General features: G+C 49.5%; 1 protein-coding gene across 1 annotated transcript; it reads left to right on the top strand.

Annotated features, from left to right (window-relative positions):
• The first annotated feature begins 11,560 nt into the window (after positions 1–11,560).
• LOC124234693 (ribonuclease P protein subunit p25) lies at positions 11,561–13,094 on the top strand. Its single transcript, XM_046652050.1, has one exon. It carries the CDS (start codon positions 11,793–11,795, stop codon positions 12,423–12,425), a length of 633 nt encoding a protein of 210 aa, XP_046508006.1. The 5' UTR covers positions 11,561–11,792; the 3' UTR covers positions 12,426–13,094.
• Positions 13,095–22,779: the final 9,685 nt, after the last annotated feature.

The following is a 22,779-nucleotide window of genomic DNA, read 5'->3' as shown; positions in this document are numbered from 1 at the left end:
GAAACTGAAGCAATTTGTACCAGTATTATGCTTGTCACTTTTGATTTCAAGGATCTGGCAGCTGCTTTATTCTTTTGTTACTATATGCAACTTACTACAAAAATAAAAACATTGTTATGCATATTCTCCCAAACAAATGAAATCTTTTTGGATCAATTAAAACAATAAACAGTCAATATCATACATGACTGTCCCCAGAACATTTCTGGTCTTCCCTGATCTCAGAGATTGTTGCCCTGGCCTTGTTCCTCCATGAGTGCATGGACCACTGTGACACTGGGCTCTTTTGTGCACCTCAACTCCTCCCTGGGTCCAGGCCCCTCAGCCTCCTCCTAATTCTTATCTTTCTCTGGAACTGCTGACAATCAGCTTCCCAATCCTGTAACATGGAGAACAATTTAGCCTCTCTATTTCCTACCCTCTCAAACTTCTTATTCTCAGAACTACTTTACATTCTTAAAAATTTTTAACCCCATGGAATATTTTTTTTTTTTCAGATTTTATTTTTCCTTTTTCTCCCCAAAGCCCCCCGGTACATAGTTGTACATTCTTCGTTGTGGGTCCTTCTAGCTGTGGCATGTGGGACGCTGCCTCAGCATGGTTTGATGAGCAGTGCCGTGTCCACGCCCAGGATTCGAACCAACGAAACACTGGGCCGCCTGCAGCAGAGCGCGCGAACTTAACCACTCGGCCATGGGGCCAGCCCCAACCCCATGGAATATTTTAAATGCAGTTGTTTACCAATATTTACTGTATTATAAATTAAAACCAATAAATTAAAAAAATATTTATGCATTGATTCATTTAACAATAATAAACTCATTACATGTTAACATAAAAAATATATTTTGGGGGGGCTGGCCCGGTGGCATAGTGCTTAAGTTCGTACACTCCACTTTGGCGGCCCATGGTTTGCTGGTTCGGAGCCTGGGTGTGGACCTACACACAGCTCATCAAGCCATGCTGTGGGAGCAACCAATGTACAAAAAATAGAGGGAGATTGGCACAGATGTTAGGTAGCTCAGGGACAATCTTCCTCAAACAAAGAGGGAGATTGGCAATGGATGTTAGCCCTGGACCAATCTTCCTCACCAAAAAAGAAATATATATATACATATTAATTTAAAGCAATTATATTCTCCAAAACAAAAAACACACAAAGGGGGGCTGGCCCCGTGGCCGAGTGGTTAAGTTCGCGCGCTCTGCTGCCATGGCCCAGGGTTTCGCTGGTTTGGATCCTGGGCGCGGACATGGCACTGCTCATCAGGCCACACTGAGGCGGCATCCCCCATGCCACAACTAGAAGGACTCACAACTAAAAATATACAACTATGTACGGGGGGGGGGCTTTGAGGAGAAAAAGGAAAAATAAAGAAATAAAAAAACACAAAAAAGTAGCGAGAAGATTGGCATTGTTTACAATTTTGCAGATCTCTTTAATAGCTGGCTTAATAGAAGACAGCTGGAGTCTCATATCTACTTCTGCATTCAATCTGTTGCAATATCACATGTCAGTGCAATCTTTGGAAAATTCCACTGTACATTCATAAGAGAATAAGAATGAAAAAGGCAAATAATGTCTTAGTATTGTTACAAAAATAGTTTTTATCTCATACAATCTCCCTCCTCAAGAAAGAGTCTTGGGGACTCCCAAAGATCCCTGGATCACACTTTAAGAACCACTGTTCTAAACCATGTCCTGGGGGTGGGTTGCTGACTCTTCACACCTAAAGAAGCCCGTCATTCATTCCCTCAACAAATATTGTGCACCTACTGAGTATCAGATACCATGCTGCAAGCTGGAGATGCAGCCAGGAACAAAACAAAGTCCTTGCCCTCATGGAGCCTCCATTCTAGTGGGAGGAGACTGGTAATAAACAATAAAAAAATACAGTTATGTCAGGTGATAATAAGTTCCACAAAGAAAAATAAAGCCAGAGAAGGGAATAGAGATTAAAGGAGGGGGACTGTTATTTTAGGGTGGTCAGGGAGGCCTCTGGAGAAGGTGACATTTGAGCAGAGCCTGAAGGATATGAGGGAGAGAGCTGGGGGCACATTAGAGGGACAGAGGATATCAGTTCGCAAAAGGAGCAGCAAGTGCAAAGGCCCTGATGCAGAAGTGTGTTCATCGTGTTTCAGGAAAAGCAAGGAAGCCAGTGAGGCTTGAATGGAATGAGTGAGGGGAGGTTGGTGGGAGATGAGGTCAGAGGAGTGCTCAGATTCTGGATACACTTTGAAGGGATAATGATGATTTCACTGGATTCATGCCCCTCTTTGAGGCTGCAGCAGATTATATTCTCCAAAAAATGGCCATAGCAATATTTCTAGTCCCACATGCTCTCCCGGAACCTTGCCATTCCCCATCAAGAAATGGAATCTGCTTCCTTTCTCCTTGAACTTGGGCAGGGTTTAGTAACTTCCTTGATAAACAGAATGTGGCAGAAGTGACATTATGCGACACCCAAGGCTGGATCATAAAAGGCAATGTGGTTTATGCCTGGCTCTCTTGCTGCCATTGGATGCTTGCCCTAGAATCCAGCCACCATGCTGTGAGGAAGCCCAAACTAATCCAAGCAGAAAGATCACATGGAAAGGTCCACGTGGAGATCTGAGGCTTCCAGCTGATGGCCAGCAAGAACCAACAGACACATAAGTGAACAAACTTTCAGATTATTCCAGCCCCAGCCTTTGAGCCTTCCGGCTGGAACCACAGATATGGCGGAGAAGAGACAAACCATCCTCGCTGTGCCCTACCTAAATTGCTGACCCACAGAATCTGTGAGCATAATAAATGATTGCTTTACACACCTAAATCCTGGATAATGTGTTATGCAGCAGTTGATAACTGGAAGAGAGGCCTCTTAGCATCTTATGTGAGCTTTCTGAAGTACTAATCTAATCAAGACAGGCCTGACTAAAATCCTGCAATGATTTCATAGGCTAAAGTCAAACCTGGTCAGCCCACCAGGGTATTAAAAGAGATCTCAGCAATCACTTGGCCTTCTCTCCTCCAGGTTATGATTGGGTAGCTTTGGGATTCAGGCTGATGGACAGAAGTAGTCCCAAAGTAAGTTAATAAGAAGGAAATAATAGTCAGGCATGGGCAGTGCCTAGTTCCTGATGCTTTTCCTCCAATGAACAGAGTTCACATAAACCCCAGAGAAAGCCCATGGTCTCCTTGCCCTGCTACTGCCTACCCCTTCCTCCTGCCATAAAAAGTCCCTGGTCATGACGGATTTCCAGGTGAAATCCTTAAAAGTTTCACATAGAAGTTGCAACCATGGGCCACACTGACTTGCAGATACATGTGTTTTAAAGATATGAGTTGGTTGACATACTGGACTGTCCATAGTGATGGCTGCCATCTCTCTACAGGTTCTCATGCCTATATATGCATGTCAGGCCTTCCCCCAAGAGGCAGAGTTTATTTCCCTGCATCATGAATTTGGGCTGGACATGTATCTTGGTTTGACCAATAGAATACAGAGGAAGAAATAATGTGTGACTTCTACACCTAGACCTTATGAGGCCTTGCAGCCCCCATTCTCATCTTTTTGGGATCAAGCCACTCCAAGAAATAATCTTGAACTTATTAGAGACCACGTGGAGAGAGGCCCAGCCAGAACCCCAGCCATTTCAACAACACCAGCTAAGGCACCAGACATGTGAGTGAAGCCATCTTTGGTGTTCCAGCCCCAGTAAAGCTCTCAGCTGAATGCAGATGAATGAGTGATCCCAGCAGACACCACATGGAGCAGAAAAGCTGCCCAGTGGAGTCCAGTCAAACCACAGGGGCTGGATAATTTAATTAATTGGAAATAACAAATCATTGTTATTTTTAGCCATAAGGGGTTTTTTTAAATTTTTTGGTTTTGATTGTTTTTGTTTTTTAAAGGTATGCTTTTTGGTGAGGAAGATTGGCCCTGAGCTAACATCTGTTGCCAATCTTCCTCTTTTTTTTTCCCCCAAAGCCCCAGTACATAGTTGTATATCCTAGTTGTGAGTCCTAGTTCTTCTGCGTGGGGTGCTGCCACAGCATGGCTTCATGAGCTGTGCGTAGGTCCACACCCAGAATCTGAACCAGCGAACCTGGGCCACCAAAGTGGAGCACACAAACTTAACCACTACGCCACCAGGCTGGCCCCAGCCACTAAGTTTTAAGGTGATTTGTTACCAGCAATAGGTCGCTGAAACAGTTGACAACATTTAACAACCTGAAACTGTCACAAAAACAAGAAATTATTGGCTTCTTTTTTGAAAACACTGGATCTGCATTGCTCACTTGGACTTCAGGGCAGAATCTGAGAGGTGTGCCCACAACCCACAGTGAAAATCTGTGGGTACAACAAAACAACTGCTTCAGAGAAAGGAGGAGTTCCGCCTGCTCCCATGACTTCTCCAGGGGTGGAAAGGATGGGAACTAGTGACACCCAATCATAACTTTATTATCTTTCCTGAGGCAAGTTCACCAGGCAGATCATTAATCAGCAAGTACACATAATTTCTGGGCAAAGAGAGAGTCCTCCCAGGATTTTTGCAAACAAAATACGCTCTTTTTCGCTTGTTGAAATATATAACTTTTATCTTCTGGGACATTATGTACAGGGCACCTTGTGATTTACTTCAGAACAATAGACAGGAGACACACTTGGGTAACTTCATCTTTTGCTCAAGAGAAGGGAAGACAATTAATTATCTGGTGGTGACAGAGGACCATCATGGCCATAAAGAGCATTTGACCAAGTAGCTCTCTGAACTGGGAAGAACCCCAATTTATTCAGCTTGATTTGGGGGCTCTGTTCTGGGCCAGTAGGGTGTGGGATGGGGGTTACAGAGATGTTATGTGAAAAGAGCTGTTTCCAGTCTCACCACCACAGAGAGGTGAGGAAGGCATAATTGCCAGGTAGAGAGGTGACACAGAAAAAAGGGAATCATTTCCCGGCTTCTTTCCAGTGCTCCAGACCTTAGGGGCCTCTATAGCAACACAATTACATTGTTTATCATAAGCATGACTCCAGCAGGATGTGATGGGAGAAGGGCTCTATATATGCAACACTCAAAAAAGCTGATACAACCACTCTCCATTGAAATGAAGCAGGAAATGTTAAATCACACACAAGCAAAATAAAAACCACTGGGCTGGCATTCCTGCCTGTCAACAAACAGCTAGGACCCATGAGCCCTGGGTGCACCGTGGAGGTTGGCAACCTGCTCTGCCTTTCTATTTTTTTACCCTGTCCTCCAGGTTTGCCTCAAGCTGTACTGCTCAGCAGCTGAGTCCTAGGGCAAGGGATTTAGCTTATATCTGCGAAGTGGGAGTGATGACCCCCATGGAGATACTAGGGGGATAACCTGAGACAATTCCAAGAAGTACTATCATCATCATCATCATCTCCATTTTACAGGAGAAGAAAGGCACAGAGAGATTCCATAGCTTGACCAAGAGCACAGCTATCAAGGAGCAGAGCTGGGACTTAAACCCAGGCAGCTGGGTTCCAGCATCTATGGACTCTTAACCACCCCACTAGCTGCTTCTGGGTATAGATGGGCAAGTATTTTGTAAGTTTACAAAAACTCAATGCACCCCCGAAGGATAGCTATAATTCTGGGAAGGCATAAACCAAGCACCCCACCTCTACCCCAGGTCAAAGCCAGAGGAAGAGCCACTCTGGTGTCGTCCAGTGCCCCCCGCCCATCCCCCCACCCCCACCCAGGCAAGCACCTGGCCAAGCAGAACTCTACCCTGGAGTTCCAGGACTTTCATTATGGACAGCCAGGGAGGCCTACAACTGATGGCTCTCTGCCCTGCTTCCCCTTCCTCCTGCGGGTGGTCTGGTACCATGATTAACAACAGACTCTGGAGCCAGACTGTCTGACTCTGGATCTGGCTCTACCTCACTAACGAAATGCAGTTGCACATAGTGCTTGCTGTATTAATTGAGTTAGTACATGTAAGTGCTTAGTATGTGTCTGGCACATAGTAAGTGCTGAGTAAATGTCAGCTGTAATTGGCAACTATTCCCTCACCTGATCAGCTCTATACCTTCCTCCCACCCCAAGGTTCTCAAACATCCTGACTCTTGTTTTTGATCAATTCCGCCTTTGGAATTAGGAGTATGACCTTATCTTTAGATGGCAAAGCTGATCCAAAGGGGGAAAGCAATGATGGGGGATTTCAGGCATCAAAGCAGGCTCTTGGGAAGTCTTTTGAGGACAAGCACTCTCCTGGGAACTCTAACTTTGTTCAGGTGGTGGCTTCTTACTATACTCGCCTCTGGAGTCTGGAAGGAAGTTGGGGAGACACCCAACTCTTGGGGAGCTAGAGAAGGAACTCCAATGGCTTCTTTTGCCTCCCCTTCCCCCTCCTACCCCTCTCCTCACTCATTCTAGGCCCCACATATCCCCTCTCCTCCTCTCCCTCCCAGGACTCAGGTGACTGTCTGCTAGGTGCCGTCTGCTGTCTATAGGTGACTCCTAGCCTGTCTGCTAGGAAAGCAGTTGAATTTCATGCAAGGTTAATGGCTCTTGTCCCTAAATAGCACCATCACTGGGTCTGCAATGCAAACCCCCATTCCCCATCTTGGGGGCTAAGCCAGCACAGGAAGAGGAGCATCCTGAAGGCAGAGGCTTGGCTGGTATTGGGACTCCTGGGTCTTGTCCTGGCTGGCCCAAGGGGAAAAGCAATGACTGGAGGTGACATATGGTGAGGAGGCTGGACTGAGGTGGAGACAGAGATGGGGAGCTGCAATCAGAGCAGCACCCCAGGACCTGAGACTCAGTCTAAGAGAAGAGGTATCTGGCCTGGACAGGGACTTCTGTATGGTAGAGCTCTCCCCCTCTCCTAAGCCACGTTCACCTCCAGGCATCATTGCCCAGCAGTGTTAAATTTATAAAGAGCTCTGGGAGCCATAATCCCACTCAAGCTTCAGGAGAGCCCTATAAAGCGGTGACTGCTCTTATGCCCATGACTTGAAAATAATCTTAGAAAAGTTGTCACTCATGCATCCATTTAAAAAACATTTATTCACTGCTTGCTGTATGCCAGGAAATAAGTTCAGCTCTCCTGATTCAAGGTCTTTCCACATATTTGCTTCAATATGTTGATTCCTGATTCCCCCCCCTCCTAAATTTGCCCCCAAATACTCCCCTTCGGAGGAGGCTGGGCCATAAAAGGCACTGTGGCTCCCTGCTTGTTCTCTCTCCCTGTCTCATTGCTCACTCTGCAGGAAGCCAGCTATTATGTCATGAGCAGATCTAGGAGAGATCCATGTGAACTGAGGCCTCTGACCAACCTGTGAATAAGCTTGAGAGTGGGTCCTCCAGACTCAGCCAACATCCTGACTGCAGCCTCAGGAGAGGCCCTGAGTTAGAACCACCCCTATAAGGTGCTCTTGGATCTCTAGCCCTCAGAAACGGTGTAAGATAATAAATGTTTTTGTTTTAAGCTGCTGAGTTTTGGGGTAAATTTTTTTTTTTTGAGGAAGATTAGCTCTGAGCTAACATCCACTGCCAATCCTCCTCTTTTTGCTAAGGAAGATTAGCCCTGAGCTAACATCTGTGCCCATCTTCCTCTATTTTATATGTGGGACGCCTGCCACAGCATGGCTTGATAAGCGGTGCATAGGTCCGCACCTGGGATCTGAACCAGCGAACCCCGGGACCCCAAAGCAGAGCAAGCAAACTCAACTGCTATTCCACTGGGCCAGCCCCTGGGGTAAATTTTTTATGCAGTAATAGATAACCAATAATCTTCCCCACTGTAGGAACCCCCTCTCTCTGCAAAACCAACTCATACCTTTACTGGGAAGCTCAAATCCTTTAAAAGTTTCTTTTTCTCTTATACTCAGGTAAGGTAGTAAAATGAGTCAGAGCACATACATTCAAATATCTACAGTTGCTGCTTTCTAGCTGTGGTACATTGGGCAAGTTACTTAGCCTCTGTGTGACTCAGTTTCCACATCTGTCAAACAAGGATGGAAAGGAAAATTGTGAGGATTAAATAAGAGAATAATAGATCTGTGAGAGTAACTGGCCCTGTGCTGGGCACTGGTGGATGCCTGATAAATCTGAGCTCCCTCTGGTCCCCTCTAACTTTTCAGTCCTGACTCCTTTGCATGCTCCCAAGTCCCTGCCCAGAGAGGCTAGGACAGGACCAGGTGCTTTAGGAGCTCCCATCCTCTTCCCACCATTGGAGACAGAGGAGGACGAGACCTGCCCTGCGCCAGGGATTTTCTTCCAGTCTTGGGGTGAGAGGAGATCTGTCCACTAGAGGCGAGAGACAGGATATACTTCTGGAAAGGTTCATTTTCAGAGCAGAGGATGATGCCGTGTTGGCCAGGCTTGGGGTCCAGGCTAGCCACCCCACCACCTCCTCTGAGGGTAAAAGGAGTCTAATTTGCCCCTCACTAGTCCCTAACATATTAGGAAAATTGCTATTTCCAAGGCTTTGTCCATTTCCTTTCCTTTTCACGAGCTTCTTTTCTCCCTTGCCTCCCTTTTTAAATTTTTAAAATTTATTTTAATCACAAATAATATATGAAAAATAATATTAGTCAATATTTCCTGAGAACTTACCAGCCAAGTTTCTAAGATTGTTATGTGTCTCACAACCACTTTATGAGGTAGGTTCTGATGTTAGCCCCATTTTATGGCTGAGAAAACCAAGGCATAAAATGCCCAAGGTCACAGAGGCAAAAAGAAGCTAATGAAGCTCGGGCTTCAAGGTCAGTACCTCAGTACACAGGTTGTTCCAAGACTCTGCTTAATTTTGGATTCATATTTAGTAGTTCTTTTCTTAAGGACGCCCACAGAAACTGGATGTGGCCTCAGAGGTAAGAGACAGTGTGCTGTTTTCTTGCAGATATTTAAAAAATATATTTGCATCTATAAACACGCACACACGGAAATAGACTCGCCCCCTTTTAAAGAATACTTGCGGTCCTACTGTGGGTATAGCCGGCATCCGGCTCTTTTAACAGAAAATCTTGACTGCCTTTCCACGCTTCTAACCGTCGCAGGGTGTTCGCCACAGATGCTCCAAGGTATTTACTCACCTTCGCAGAGTTGAGCCCTCCACTCCCCTCCCAGCCGCGTCCGCCCGGGCGCCGGGGTTCCTCGCTGCCTCCCCGGGTATTCTCCCGTCTCCCCACTCAACCGGGTTTCCTCCCTCACACCGCCCCCTTCCCCTGGCATTTTCTCTCTCTCCTCCGCCCGCATTCCTAGCTGCCTCCGGCATTTCTGCCCCCTCCCTGCCCCGCCCCGGTACTTCACCGCCCACCCGGTTTTCTGCCGTACCCGCCCCTCTCCCGCCTCCACTTTCTCCCAGCCAACCTCATTACCCTCATTCTCAGTACCCCCCATCCACGCGTTCCCCCCACCCTCCCAGCCAGCCCTGCCACTCCGCGGCCCGGCAGGGGTGCACAGCCGGCGGGCTACGACGCGCGCTGACAGTGTAATGAATGGCTACAGCGGTAATTAGCGACCCGGCGGCTAATCACGAAGTACATTTACATTTTAAGTGCTGCAGAGGGAGGGGGGAAAGGGAGGGAATCGGCGGGAGGGCATGCAGGCCTTTTCCACGCTCTCCCTTCACTGACTGGGGAGCGAAGTGAATCCGAGTCTTTTACCGCTGGCGGCAGTTGGAGGAGGGTTGAGGGTAGGTGCCTTCGAGGGCCAACCCAAGCGGACGCAGAACAGCCCCATCCTTACCCTACCCTCGCCAAACCTGGATCTTCTAGGCCTTTGCCTCCAAACTACAGACTCCTGCTTATATCCCCTCCAAGTGAACGTTCAGCCTAGGCTTGCATCCCCCCCTTGGATGGAGAGCTCGCTTCTTCCCTAACCAGCCTATTCTACCGTAGATTCCAGCCATTCAGGCACTTTTTCTCGGGCCTAGCCGAAACTGCCACCTTTAAGTCCCACAACTGCCTGGGTCTTGCAGAGCCTGAGGTTCCCCGCGCCCCACTACGCGCTGCAGACAATCTTTGTGTCTTCTCAAGGCCGCTGTACCTCCAGCTTCTATGGCTGTTCCTCAGGGGGCCCGCGGGAGAAGGGCAGCGGCTAAAGTCCATATTTGGGGTGGACTGCGACCTCGAGGGCCCTTAATCCCAACGCGCGAGCAAGAGATCGGAGAAGGGGCGGTCGCTCATACGTTGGGGCGCAAAGATCCACCTGTTCCAGCAACTCCCAAGGGGCGGTAATGGGGTCAGCCCCAGGTTCTGAACAGCAAGGGCCGAGAACTAGAAGATACAAGATGCTGAGGAGGCGAGAAGAGCCTGAAGATGGAGAGGGGGACCGTGACAGCCCTGTCTCATGAGTGGGGCCCAGCACCCCCAAGCACTGGTATGCCCCCAGCACTTTCAGAGTTTCCCGCCCAAGGCAGCTCTCCGTGCGCCTCCCCGCTACACCCAGTTCTAGTCTGCCCCATCTGGATCAGGCGCCCCACTCTCTCGTTTCTGACTGTGCGTGTGTGTGAGAGGGGTGGAAGGATGAAGGGCAATGCCCCAGGGCAGTTCTAAAGAGGGGCCAGCTCCTTCTCAAACCCCCTCCCTCTCATCAGCAGTCCTTCAATCCCAACCTCACCCCTCCCTTCACTGCTCATCTCTCTTGGGAGGAGATCCAGGGCCACTTTCCTCATCCCTTGGAGTTCCCTGAGAGGGGCACCCAGTAGCTTCATAATACCCCCAAAGCTTCAACTTCCCACCTTCCGCCATTCTCTCTCTCAAAACCTGCCTTCATCGTCTCCTTTTTGAAAAAAAGGATCCCACTGAGTCTCAGGGGGCCAAGGCTGACTGACAACGAATTCCACTTGGGAAGAAGGGACTCACGTTAGCAGGGAAGCATGCTCGGCTCACCCTAAAGCATGCAGCTCTAATGGTGTGCTTTCAGGCATGGGTGGAGGGAGCTTAACTCCCCTGGAGAAGGGGTCTCCTTTTCCCATTCACCTCAGGGAACAGCTTGACGCAGAGCCTCACTCCCCACACGCAGGGGTGTACGGGGGTCCAGGAGCCTCCAGCTCCGGTCAGGCGCACCGAGGCTGACATCTCGGTTTTTGGCTGCCCTGCGAGGACCACGCCGTGAATAGTCGTCCGAGGGTAGGCGCGGAGCGCAGCCGGAGCCAGCGCCTCCCGCACTCTGCTGACCGTGCACAGGCTGTCCTTGAGGCGAGAATACTGGCTCGGGAGCGGAAGGGACAGAGTAGGGGAGTTCTCTGGAGGATTGGAGGAAAGAGGCCCCAGCAGCCTACTTAGAAATCTCTCCTTGGGAGGGGACAAGGAGTAGCCTTCAATTTGAACGCGGAAGTGCTCGGGGACCCGACTTGTGGCGGCATTTGCATCACAAACGCAGTTCTTATTTAGGTTGCCCGTTTATGAGGGTTGGCTCGGAGACGACTGATGGAGATCATAAGGGAACTTCGCTTGACAACCCACGGCCTGGCGTTGCCCTTGCGCCCCAGCGTGTGCACCGCTCCCACGCCCCCGTAGCTGAGGACCCGACTGAATCCGAGAGGATGGCGAGGCTGGGACCCGGGCAGGCTGGGCCGAGTTAAGGGCGGGGCCTGGCGGAAGGGGCGGGGGCTCCCAGGCTCCCAGGCGGGGCCTCCGCTGAAGGTGCGGAGCTCAGGGTGCCGAGAGCGCGGAGTAGAGCAGCGCCCACTGGGGAGAAGTGGGAGACAAGGATCGCGCCGTCCTAGCCCGCCTGCCAGCGTCCACGCGTCTCCTGCATCTTTACCCCTTCCCGGCCCTTGCCGGACGCGACTGGCGGCCATGCAGCCCCGGGGTTGAGGCGGCCCCATGGCGAAGCTCGCGTCCCCGCGGTCCTGGCAACGACGGCGCATGGAGAACTTCCGTAAGGTGCGCTCCGAGGAGGCGCCGGTGGGGGGCGGGGCCGATGGGGGCGGCCCGGGCTCTGGCCCCTTCGCGGACCTGGCGCCGGGAGCGGTGCACATGCGGGTCAAAGAGGGCAGCAAGATCCGGAACCTGCTGGCCTTCGCCACCGCCAGCATGGCGCAGCCAGCCACGCGCGCCATCGTCTTCAGCGGCTGCGGTCGGGCCACCACCAAGACCGTCACGTGCGCGGAGATCCTCAAGCGCCGCCTGGCGGGCCTGCACCAGGTCACGCGGCTGCGCTACCGGAGTGTGCGCGAGGTGTGGCAGAGCCAGCCACCTGGGCCCTCGCCGAGTCAGAAGCCTGGCGACCCAGCTACCAGTCTCAGTGTAGTTAAGAACGTGCCCAGCCTCGCCATCCTACTTTCCAAGGATGCACTGGATCCGCGCCAACCGGGCTACCAGCCCCCTAACCCCCATGCTGGCCCCTCTTCCCAGCCATCCGCGCCCACATCCAAGAGGAGCCTAGGGGAACCTGCGGCTGGAGAAGGCTCCGCGAAGCGATCACAACCTGAGCCAGGTGCCGCGCAAGAGGACTAGACAGCCTGAGAATTCCCGGCTCTGGGCCACCTAGATGGACCTTGAGACGCACCTTCAGCCTTTCAGGCCTCGGTACTCTGGAGCCCACAACCTGGACACAACTCCTCAGACTGGCAGCATGGACCCCAAGGCGACAAGAGAGGGACCCCAAGGAAGCTTCCTGGGCTGGTTGCTCCTCCACCTGTGTTGCCTGAAGACGCAGAACTCCACCTTCAGCTTTTTTGAGCCATACTGGGACCTTCTTCAGGAGGGAATGGTGGGCAGGGGGACTCGAGCCTTGCTCAGGGACCCCGAGGGTTAAAGGTACCCAGCATTCAGGTGGGGGCCTCTGAGTGTGGAAGCCCAGGAGAGCTCTTGTAATCACCCCCACCACTAGCAGCAGAGGGCAAGGGCTGAGAAACTGCTTGAGGAGAGGGGAATCTGAGTTGTGGGGGGGCCCTATTCTGCCCCTCGCTCCAGAACACAGTTCCCTTTCTAGTTTTCCTTCCTCTACTTTTAAGGAGCATCCTGAAATCGTGGCAGGGGCATCTCCATGGCCTCTAGCTCTTTTAACAAGCCCCCTACCCCCGGCTGGCTCAGAGGGAGAGACCCAGGACAGAAGTCTCCATGCCTGCTCCCCTGAGCCCCACAGCTAGAGTCTTGCTTCCAATAAAACAAATGCAAAAATGGCTCTTTCCCCAGGTTTTTTCCTAACCACTGTGCAGAGACTGCTCCGGCCTGCCCCCTTGTGTCTCAGTCCTCTCCAGCTTGGAATCCTTAGCTTTTGGTGTCTTCAGGGTCAGGCACAAAGATTGGAGAGCTTCAAAATGGTGCAAGGGACACGTTGGCTGGTTCCTGGCTTTTCCCTATCTCCCAGCCCTTGCTGGCTGGTTCTAGCCTCAGGGGCTTGTGGCCCAAAGGGTGCCTTTGTCCCCTTGTGCACTACCTCTAAGGGAAATGGAGCAGCACATTGCTTTTCTGGGAGGGGAAGGAAGCCGAGCATTGATGAACTCTGCTGAGGGTCACTGTCAAGGGTGGCAGACCCCACTGGGGTCCCTAAACCTGCAGCCTCCTGCCAATAGACAGCCTTATTCAGAAGGCTGGCACAACCCCACCCCCTGAGCCCCATGGTAGGATCTCCCCTTCACTGCTTTCTTTCAGAAAGGACAGCACACCCTTGGAGAGGGGAGGAGAGAGACTGAGCACAAATCCACTGCTGGAAATTACTATTCAGCAGAGAAGCTGGGACTTGGGCTGTGAATCACTGCAGGCTCCCTGATAAGCTGCTGCCTGCAGCCCTGCACAGCTGTCTGTGGAAAGATAACAGCCTCATAAGCCTCGCTGCCCAGCTCCAAGTCAACTGGGGGGAGTAGGGGGAAGTGCTGTGTGCTGGAAGAACTCTAGCGAGTGAAGGAGGGGCACATAGCTCCAGGATCTCAGAAGCAGAGCCCACCCCATGCAACTCGACAGCACCCCTGGAAAGGAGATAGGGAAAAATGTAAGTCACTTTGCTGGCAGAACCCTGAAATAAATTCTGCTGGTGACAAGAGTAGGTTTCTGCAGCTGACAGGAGGGGCCCTTCAGGGAGTTGTCCCCCACCCCCTTGTCTGCTTAAGCTTTTGATCAGTGAGCCCTGTCATCCAGAATCTGACACTGATCATGCTCCTCAATTTCTTGTTCTTGATGAGTCCCTGGGGAGAACCAAGGGTTTTTGAGTGTGCTTCTCTGACCCTCGCAGGGGCAGCCCAAGAAGAATAAAGAGAATGTAAACTCTTCGGACAAGTAACGTGCTCTGGGCCTGTCCTGGGTTTCCATATGTAAAGTAAATGATAAAACTTGGAAGAGGTCCTGCATGGTAGAAGCTTAAAGGAGACTGGTCTTGATTCTGGAAAAGGGCCAACCTTCCAAGGCCGTTAGTGTCTGAAGTCCTGATTGCTGGTTCACGAGGACTATGCAGGCAGAGGCTTTCCCTTGATGGCTTGAGTCAGGTAAGTCCCTTTCCAGCCTATAAACTCATTCTGCAACATGGGGAGGAGAGGGGCATGTTGTTTCCTCACCTTCAGAGTATTAACTTGCCCCCACGGTGGGCTGAGTTTCTGCTTCCCATGCCAGAAAGCAGGTTTTGAAACTGGCTTTCTTTTCTGCACCCCCACTCCACCCCAGCAGGGTCAGTTCCCATTCTTTTGATAGGTGCTCTTGGATGCTAATGGAACCCAGCACCCGTGAGCACCCCACCCCTGCCTTACTGATCCTCTGGCCCTGCTGACCCAGGAGCAGGCTCCACAGGAAGACGATAGCTGTACCTGTACACCCCCATCCCAAGGCTGAGGTGAAAACCTGAGAAGTGCTGGAATAAGGAGGAGAGTGGCTAGGGGAGCCCCTCAGAGATGCCCACTTTGGGAGCTGACTAGTAGCAGAATGGGAGGGAGTGGGAAGCCCCCCTGAGAGACCCCATCTCTCCTGTCGCCTCTATCCAGGAGCTTCCTGGGCCCTGCCTTTGGGCACATGCAGGCTAGGAGTGGCAGTGAAGGCTCACACCCACAAAGCTGTCAGATCACACAATAAAATCCATTTGGAGGCTGGCCCCTGTGGTCTAGTGGTTAAGTTCAGCGTGCTCTGCTTTGGCAGCCCAGGTTTGGTTCCTAGGCGCAGGCATATACTGCTCTGTTAGCCATGCTATGCTGGTAGCCCACATAATAAAAAATAGAGGAAGACTGGCATGGATGTTAGCTCAGGGCAAATCTTCAGGAAAAAAAAAATCCATTTGGGAAAATAAATGTATATAATCCAAGGCCAGAGCTTGTGGTCAGACGAGCAGTGGACCTCCAGCTGGGCCTTGAGGGACTTTGTTGTTGTGCCAAGTCCTAATGTAGGCACAGGGTGGAGCTGGGGGGAAGAATCACAGTGTAATTAGACATTTTTCCTGCCTCAATGATGTCCCAGTCTAGTGGAAAGAAAGAAAAGAAAGTTACAGCACAATATAATGATAGTGGGCAAAGGCGGGAGCTCTAAGAAGGGGCACTTAATACCCAGAGGTGCTGATGGGGCTGGTTCCCCAAGGACCAGAAGGAGTTACAGCTAGACAAGACTGGACAGGGAATTCCAGGCAGACCACAGAAGGTGATTCTACATCTGCTGTTATGGGAACCATAAGTGTCTGAAAGATACGTGGTGAGAGGCAGGTGGGACTGGAGTACCAGGTGGGAGCCAGGTTACATGGAGCCTCCCTGAAGGAAGTGGGGGGCCAATGGAAGCCAGGGAGTGCCCCAGGCTGACTGGTGTTTGAAAAGGATCCCTCTGACACCTGTGTTGGTGGGAGGTGGTTTGGAAGGGGCCTGACTGCATCTCAGAGGCTAAAGAGAGATAAGAGATGGGACAGTGGTAGTGCGGACAGATTTGAGAGCTCCCCAGACTGGGTAGGATTTCACTGCCATTACAGCCAGGACAGAGGAGAGCTTCTCCTTGTAGCATTAACCTTAGCCTGGCCAGGACTTGGCCTGCCTTCCTGGCATCCCAGGGGATATGTTATGTAAGGGCCAAACAATAGAGGGATTGCAGGGGGCGGGGGAGAGTGTCCACAGCTTCAAATTGGTAAAAACTTTAGGAGCTGTTGTCCCTTGGCCACAAACGTGCCAGGGCATGTTCACTGCACAGTAGGGGGACGACCTGGGTCAAATAAAGTCCCACCCACTCACACACCTCCCTCATCCCCCTCTCTCAGTCTCCCAACCCCCACCCCATTACGCCCCATTAGTTTTGCAGTTTGGTCATTGCTAAGCCCACCTTAGTCACTAGGGACTCTAGTCCCCTCTATTTCACTGTGATGTTGAAATACCTCCCTGTCTCCCAGAGAGAGGGGTAATTGAAAAAAGGAGGGGAGGGAAGAAAGGAGGAGAGGGTGGAAAGGAGGAAGTGAAGAGGAAGGAAGGGAGGGAGGGAGGAAGGAAGGAAATACAGCCATAGGAGAGTCTCCTTGGTGACACCAGGCTTCTTCTTCTCAGAGCACAGATTTTAGTTTGTAATTGTACCCTCAATGTGATCCTCTGGTTGTCAGTCACCCCAATAAAGCAGAAGCCATGATTGAATGGATCCTGCCTGCCTTGTTCCCTACCCAGCTCTTGACACAGAGGAAGCCCACAGAGAACTGTTGACTGAGTGAATAAAGACTGGCTGAGCCAGATTTCTGAACTGTTCTGATGCCACATCGAAGTCCTTAACGGTCCAGTCCATGGACAGTGGCCCAACCTATCTGCACCACAGCTTCTCTTCCCATCTGGGCCCTTGAGTTCTAACTACTCTTTGAAGAAGCTCAAGGTCACCATAGATTTGTTTGGTTTTGTTTTTGAGGAAGATTAGCCCTGAGCTAACTGCTGCCAACCCTCCTCTTTTTGCTGAGGAAGACTGGCCCTGAGCTAACATCGTGCCCATCTTCCTCTACTTTATATGTGGGACGCCTGCCACAGCATGGCCTGCCAAGCGGTGCCATGTCTGCACCCGGGATCTGAACTGGTGACTCCTGGGCCGCCGAAGCAGAACGTGTGCATTTAACTGCTGCGCCACCGGGCCAGCCCTCAGCTTTTTTTGTTAAAAAAAATTATAAGGATGTGGAAAAATTGGAACATGTGTACATTGCTGGCCGGAAGGGAAAATGGTGCAGGCTGCTTTGGAACAGTTCAGCAGTTCCTCAAAAAGTTAAACATAGAGTTACCATATGACCCGTATAATACTCTTAGATATATATCCAAAAGAACTGAAAAATATGTCCACACAGGGGCTGGCCCCGTGGCCGAGTGCTTAAGTATGCGAGCTCCGCTGCAGGCAGCCCAGTGTTTTGTTGGTTCAAATCCTGGGCACGGACATGGCACTGCTCATCAAACCACGCTGAGGCAGCGTCCCACATGCCACAACTAGAAGGACTCACAACAAAGAATATACAACTATGTACTGGGGGGCTTTGGGGAGAAAAAGGAAAAAAATTAAATCTTTAAAAAAAAAAATAAAGAAAAATATGTCCACACAAAAACACATACACAAATGTTTAAGCAGCCTTATTCAGAATAGCTAAAAAGTGGAAACAACCCAAATGTCCATAAACTGATGAAAGGTAAGAGAAATTATTTAATTATACTCCATTAAGTAACTCCATTTAATGGAGTATGATTCTGCCATGAAAAATGAAGTAATGAGTCATGTTACAATGAGGATGAACCTTGAAAACATTATGCTAAGTGAAAGATACCAGACAGAAAGAACACGTCATTTAATTCTATTTATATGAAATGTCCAGAATAGGCAAATCCATAGAAACAGAAACTAGATTAGTGGTTGCCTAGGGCTAGTGGGGTTGGTGGGTGCCGTTGGGTGTGGGGTTTCTTTTTAGGGTGATGAAAATGTTCTGGAACTAGTGATAACGCTTATACAACATGGTGAATATACTAAAAATCACTGAATTGTATACTTCAAAAGGGTGAATTTTAGTATGTGTTATATTTCAATACAAAATTATATCCTTTAATGATTTTCTGATCATAAAAATAATAATTTAGGAAATTACATAATAAATATAAATAAACTACGAAAAAGTATCATCAGAGCCCTCCTATCTCTGTTGGATGGTGGCCCCACAGGATTACCTTTGAAGACTGTTTCCTTCTGCCACCCTTCTCCCTGATTCTCAAGTGATCCATATGGTGTGTTTGTCTACCCCACCTCCATGCTTTGTCCCCATCTCACAACCTACCCTGCCCTAGGAAAAGAATTTCTATGATTTTACAAGAGGAAAATACTTGTTCTACAGAGTAACAGTTACCATTTATTGAACCCTTACTGTATGCCAGCCAGGACACAGTGTTTTACATGCATTATCTTATGTAATCTTCCCAATGACCTATTAGATAGGTTCCACTATTGTTCCCATTTTATAGAAGAGGAAACTATGGTTCAGGAAATTGGAGTAACTCGCCTAAGGGCATATGGCAGAGCTATAATTCAACAGCAGCAAGAATGTCATTCTCTCAGGTGCCATATCTTGTTCATCCCCATTTTCAAAGCAGTCTAGTAGTGACATCACCATCATTGAAGGTGAGTAGGGACCTGAGGAAATGGAAGCAATGTAGGGTCAGACTAATGGCCTCAAGGGCCACTTCCAGCCTTGAAATGGCAGGATTCGTTGTTTTCCTGATGCATGTTTCATTTCCACCAGAGAAGATAAGAGCTTTTCTTGAATGTGAACTTCCCTTTACTAGACATTCACATGGTGAAACAGTGTCCTTTTCCTCACAAGTTCCTCAGTAACATCATCCCTCCCCTCTGCAGACATCAGAGGAAATGCCTCATCACAACTGCTCCAGGATGAAGGCTCTGGGCTGCAACAGGAAGCCCATAGGCTGATGGACTATTGATGATGATCCGTGAGGCATCTGAAGTCCAGCTACTGCTTCTCCAGAGGGACAGAAAAGCATTTCGGGGCAGAAGATGGTAAGAAGAGACAAAAGACCTTGATGGCCTTGGGCAAGATCCAGGATGTCTGGTCTGAACTCATCAGGGAGGGAACACCCACCAGAAGCAGCAGAATGGCCTGGAGGTTGGGGCCACAACTGGAGGCAGACCTGGGAACAAGCAGTGGCCCCCGTAAGTGATGTGGTAGGGGGGATTCAGAGATGGTCTCCAGGATTCATGCCCCCTGGTGTACATGTCTTGTATAATCAGGGCGGAATCTGTGAATTTGATGGGATATCATTCCCAAGATTAGGCTACTAATCCATTTACTTTGAGTCAATCAGAAGAGAGGTTACCTTGGATATGCCTGATCTGTGCCTGATCAGATGAAGTCTTTAAAAGGGTGAAGTGTCATAGAGACACTCTCCTGCTAGCTTGAAGAAATAAGCTGTGGGATTGTGAGAGGGCCTATGGAGGGGGCCATGTGGTAAGGCCCAGGAGGTGGCCTCTAGGATCTGAGAGTGGTCCTTGACTAACAGCTAGCAAGAAAAAATGGGGACTCAGTCCTACAACGGCAAAGAACTGAATTCTGCCAGCAACCTGAACAAGCTTGGAAGAGGACTTTGAGCTCCAGATGAGACCACAGACCTGGCCAACATCTTGATTTCAGTCTTGTGAAACCCTGAGTAGAGAACCAGTAGAGTCCATGCGTGAACTTCTGACCTGCAGACACTGAGAAATAATAAATGAGTGTTGTTTTAGGTTGCTTAGTTTGTGGTAAATTTTTTGCAGCAATAGAAAACTAATACAGGTGATAAAGGCTGAGAACTGCCCGCAAGTAGCAGGGGACTCAGAATTCACTGAGAAGCCAGCAAAGCCTACCTTCAGGGGTGATGGGGAAAGAAAACAATTTCTGGAATTAGACAAACCTGGGCTCAAATCTAAGCACTACTGTTTATTAGCTGTGTGATTCTTAGGCAAGTGTCCTTTGAGTCTGTTCCTTCATCCATAAAATGGGATAAATGCTTATCTCACAAAGTTGTCATGAGGTTTAGCTGGGATAATAAATGATCATAACTGTATTAAAAAACAACAACACGAACACTCTAGTAGCCAATCTAAGGCACTGTAGGAAAAGTGGAGAGACGGATAGCAGAGAGACTAGTTGGAATTCAGTTGCAATATATCCCAGTACTTAATTACAGGAGCCCTGACACCCTGGGCTTCCAGCTCTTGGAAGTTTGATGAGTCTTAGTTGAAATACAGAGGTCAAAGCTTCCCCAGGTGTCCTTTAGTTAGGTTGTTGGGAGGAGGTGAGGTCAGATGCTTGAAAAGAAAAGCATTTTTATCCTTTTCCTAGCCGGGCTCATAATCTCTAAAGCCACACTTCTAGGGAGGAAAAGGAGAAGGGCAGATGCTGACACCCAGAAGAGAGGGCCTGGAGTGCAAAAGAGGAGGCTGAATGTCCATCTTTTCTCTCCTCAGTGAGTCCAGGGATAGAGAATGAGGGATACCAAGACAAAACAGACTGTCTCGTTAACTCTGGGTGGCAGCAAGATAATTCGGGCCTGGGGAAAGTGGCCCCACTGCCCAGGAGCTCAAAGACATGATGTAGTTCGGTGAGGCCAGATTAGATGTTAAGTCTTGGAATTTAACCTCATTTCAGAGCAGTTGCTTATAGGAGCCCTCTTGTAGGAAATGGGGCCAGGAGTTTGGTCAGAAACATCCAAGTGAGTCCTCACAACTGGGGATTTGGTGAAAAGAGCCTTGATTGCCAGCAAGTAACCTAATTTCCTCTTTTTTTTTTGAGGAAGACTAGCCCTGAGCTAACATCCACCACCAAACCTCTTCTTTTTGCTGAGGAAGACTGGCCCTGAGCTAACATCCATGCTCTTCTTCCTCTATTTTATATGTAGGACGCCTACCACAGCATGGCTTGCCAAGTGGTGCCTTGTCCACACCCGGGATTTGAACCAGCAAACCCTGGGCCGCCTAAGCGGAACATGCGCGCTTAACTGCTGCGCCACCGGGCCAGCCCAAGCAACCTAATTTCTGAGCCTGTTTTCTATCTGTAAAGAGAAGCAGTTGGACTCATTTTTCAATTCTTGTGTTACCGAACCAGGTTTGTTTTTGCTGGTCGCCGAGGAAGTCAATCACCAAAATGACAAGGTTGCAGCAGAGAGAGGGTTTAAATCACAAGGCAGCCACATAAGAAAGTGGGAGAATTAGCCTCAAATCTGCCTCCCCCAAAATGGAGAATCAGGGATATTTATGGGGTAGTGGGCAAGGTGGTCTGAAGTGTGGGGATAGATGACTGGAGGTAAGAAGTGAGGTAACTGATGATCTGCACAAGCCTAGTAAAGCTTCACGGCTCTTCACAGGATGCATGTTCACAAGATGGTGGTGTTAGCATGATCTGAGCGTGGAGTGTTTAGTCTGTTGACCTCAAAAAGGTCATTTATCACACACCTTCACAGGTCTAGTTGATTGGTTGGTGGCCTCAGGTGGCCTGAACTAGACAAGGGGGTCCTAATTCCTGAAAAACAGCTAAAACACCCATTACCATGGTGACCCAGGCACTAGGGAGATGTTACCTAGAGGAACCTAGTGGGAGTAGGATAGTATATTGCCTAAGCATCACAGTTAATAATGGGTGGGGGGCCAGCCCGAGGCTGAGTGGTTAAGTTCAGGCACCCTGCTTCAGGAGCCCAGGGTTTTGCAGTTCAGATCCCAGGCATGGACATGACACCGCTCATCAAGCCATGTTGAGGCTGTGTCCCACACAGCACAACCAGAAGGACCTACAACTGATGAGGATGTGGGGACCTGGAAATGGCCACCCCAAGATATGTCTCTTTGGCATGATTATTTGAGGCTGGTTTCTTTGCAGACAGGAAAGCAAATGAAAAGTAGAACTTGGCTTGCCCTTTTTTAAGGAGACATTTACATTGTAAAGGAAATTTCTATCTGTAAAGGTGCCTCCCTCTCTGTACCAAGAAGAAAGGAGATGACCTTCTCTCTAGAAACTCTTAATCAATGCCAAAGGCAAGGACTTAAATCTACATTTTATTGTGCTTGTCTGGTAACCTCCTGTAACTGACTTCCCTCCCCCTCCCAACGTTGGCATTTCTTTAAGGATTAAGCATCTTTCCTTAGGCTAGGAACTGATTGCTGTGTTCACCTGTGACCACCCAGCTCAAGACAATAGACTTGCCTCCTGCTACGGCCCTCTGGCCCTCCGAGATAGCAGACCACTCCCTGCTGTGTCCACCAAGCGCTGTGCTGACAGGGCAATCCTGTGACTATTGTGGGAAGGACATTTCAATCATATGTGAAATATCCTGTTTGGGGGTATATAACCACTCTGTATACCTCACTTCTTTGGTGCCCTTTCTTCCTTCGGGAAGAAAGGCCCCGGGCCATGGTCCTCAGATTTCAGCTCAGAATAAACTCTCCCAAATTTTCATTTATAGATTGGTTATGGATTATTTTCGTTGACAATGGCTAACTGTATACCGGTTTCACTTGTAGTTTTGTAATATAAGAATAGTTACTAATAAGGTTCCTTACATGTAGCAGTTGTTTTCCCATTAGTTCTCCTATTTTAAGCGTCAAAGGGGTGGGGTATGGGGGAGGCTGTGTGTAAGCAAAGAAGGTATTTTTATTAAATTGTCATTATTATTATAGTCGTTCCCACTTTGAGGTAGGTGATGGAGTTGCCTCCGGAAGCGTACTTAAACCACGGTACCGTCCACTGCTGGCCGCTCGATTTCCTCCCATGCTCGCTCCATAATGGCTGCTGCAATCCACGAGACCCGATTCCCGGCGTGGGGCGGCGCCAAAGTGGTTTGTCCTTATCGCGCCGCCGTAGTCCGCCCGCGGCAGCATGTTGGCCCCCTCCCGCCGAGGCGCGAGCGCCGCAGTGGGCGGGACCTTA

The sequence above is a fragment of the Equus quagga genome, chromosome 2 (genome assembly GCF_021613505.1).
Source record: "Equus quagga isolate Etosha38 chromosome 2, UCLA_HA_Equagga_1.0, whole genome shotgun sequence".
NCBI classification, from domain to species: domain Eukaryota; kingdom Metazoa; phylum Chordata; class Mammalia; order Perissodactyla; family Equidae; genus Equus; species Equus quagga.
This window is presented reverse-complemented; position numbering and strand designations above follow the sequence as displayed.